Below are 1,083 nucleotides of genomic sequence, written 5' to 3'. Positions count from 1 at the left end.
GGTGCGAGCCGGTGGCCTGCGGGTCCCAGGGAGCAGGGTGTGTGCCCCGGAACAGCCGGGTGAGGGCTCCTCCGGTCTCTTTCAGATCGCCGTCCGAGCCTGCTTCCTGGGCTTCGTGTTCGGCTGCGGGGTGCTGCTGAGTTTCAGCCAGTCTTCTTGGGATCACTTTGGCTGGTAAGAAGGCCTTTGGGAGCAGTGGGCTTGAGGCTAGGGCGGCAGAGCAGAGGACAGTCGTGGCATTCCATCTCTGGCTGGCTGAAAGCTGCGTAGGGCCACGTGCCTCCGGCTGCGAGTTTTGACATAATTGGGGGGGTTCTGTGGAAACCAGGTATCTACCTTCCACCTGGATTCCTGCATCTCGGACCTTGAGAGCTTGTGCCCTTTGGTCGCTTCTGTTGCAGGCAGAAGCAGGTCTCCCTGGCACCCCCCCCACAGGTGCCCCCACCTGCAGCGGCAGCTGCTGGGACATCCTGGGGGAGGGGAGTGGCGCTCTGGCTGGCCTTCACAGGCCTGTTGCGTCTCTCATTTCTATTAGGTCACAGCTAGTGCATCCCCCACCGCCAGTCTGGGACTTGTCCCTATGCTATGATTGCAGTCCCTTGAGCCTTCTAGTCCCTGACCTAGATATGAGCCCGGGCTGCAAGGTAAAAGGCGTGATCTCCTGTTATCAACACGGATCCATCTAATTCTTCGTTGCTGGAATTGTTTCAGTTCCGTTCTTTTTTTTAAAATTTTTTGTGTTTGACATGCATTACTACTTTATTTTGCTAGTTCCCACTTTATGCTTTACTGTGTGTGGTGCCATTCAAAAAGGCTGAAGACCCATATGCCTTTCCTGTTCACTTGTTTGTTTGTTGGTTTGGCCTATGAAATTCAAAAAGCGTAGTCCCCTTTTAAAAACCCCCCTTTCTGCCCGGACCGGTGTGGCTCAATTTGGTTGGGGCGTCCCCCTCGGGCACTGAAAAGGGGGTGGGGGGAAATACTGGGTCAGGGCACATGCCCGTAGGGGGGGGGCAGGGAGGAACCCCAATCCACATGGAGGTTTCTCTTTTCTTTTCTTCCCCTCTCCTCTCTAAAAAAAAA

General features: G+C 55.0%; 1 protein-coding gene across 1 annotated transcript in view; it reads left to right on the top strand.

Moving 5' to 3' along the window:
* ICMT (isoprenylcysteine carboxyl methyltransferase) overlaps positions 1 to 1,083 on the top strand; it is a 6,128-nt gene that overhangs the window by 885 nt on the left and 4,160 nt on the right. The window contains exon 2 of the mRNA XM_014449197.2: positions 30 to 174. Within this exon, the coding sequence (XP_014304683.2) occupies positions 30 to 174 (145 nt within the window). The remainder of the gene's footprint in view (positions 1 to 29; positions 175 to 1,083) is intronic.

The sequence above is a fragment of the Myotis lucifugus genome, unplaced genomic scaffold, assembly GCF_000147115.1.
Source record: "Myotis lucifugus unplaced genomic scaffold, Myoluc2.0 scaffold_1066, whole genome shotgun sequence".
In the NCBI taxonomy this organism is placed as follows: domain Eukaryota; kingdom Metazoa; phylum Chordata; class Mammalia; order Chiroptera; family Vespertilionidae; genus Myotis; species Myotis lucifugus.
The sequence above is the reverse complement of the archived record's forward strand: the minus strand, read 5'-3'. Positions and strand labels throughout refer to the sequence as shown.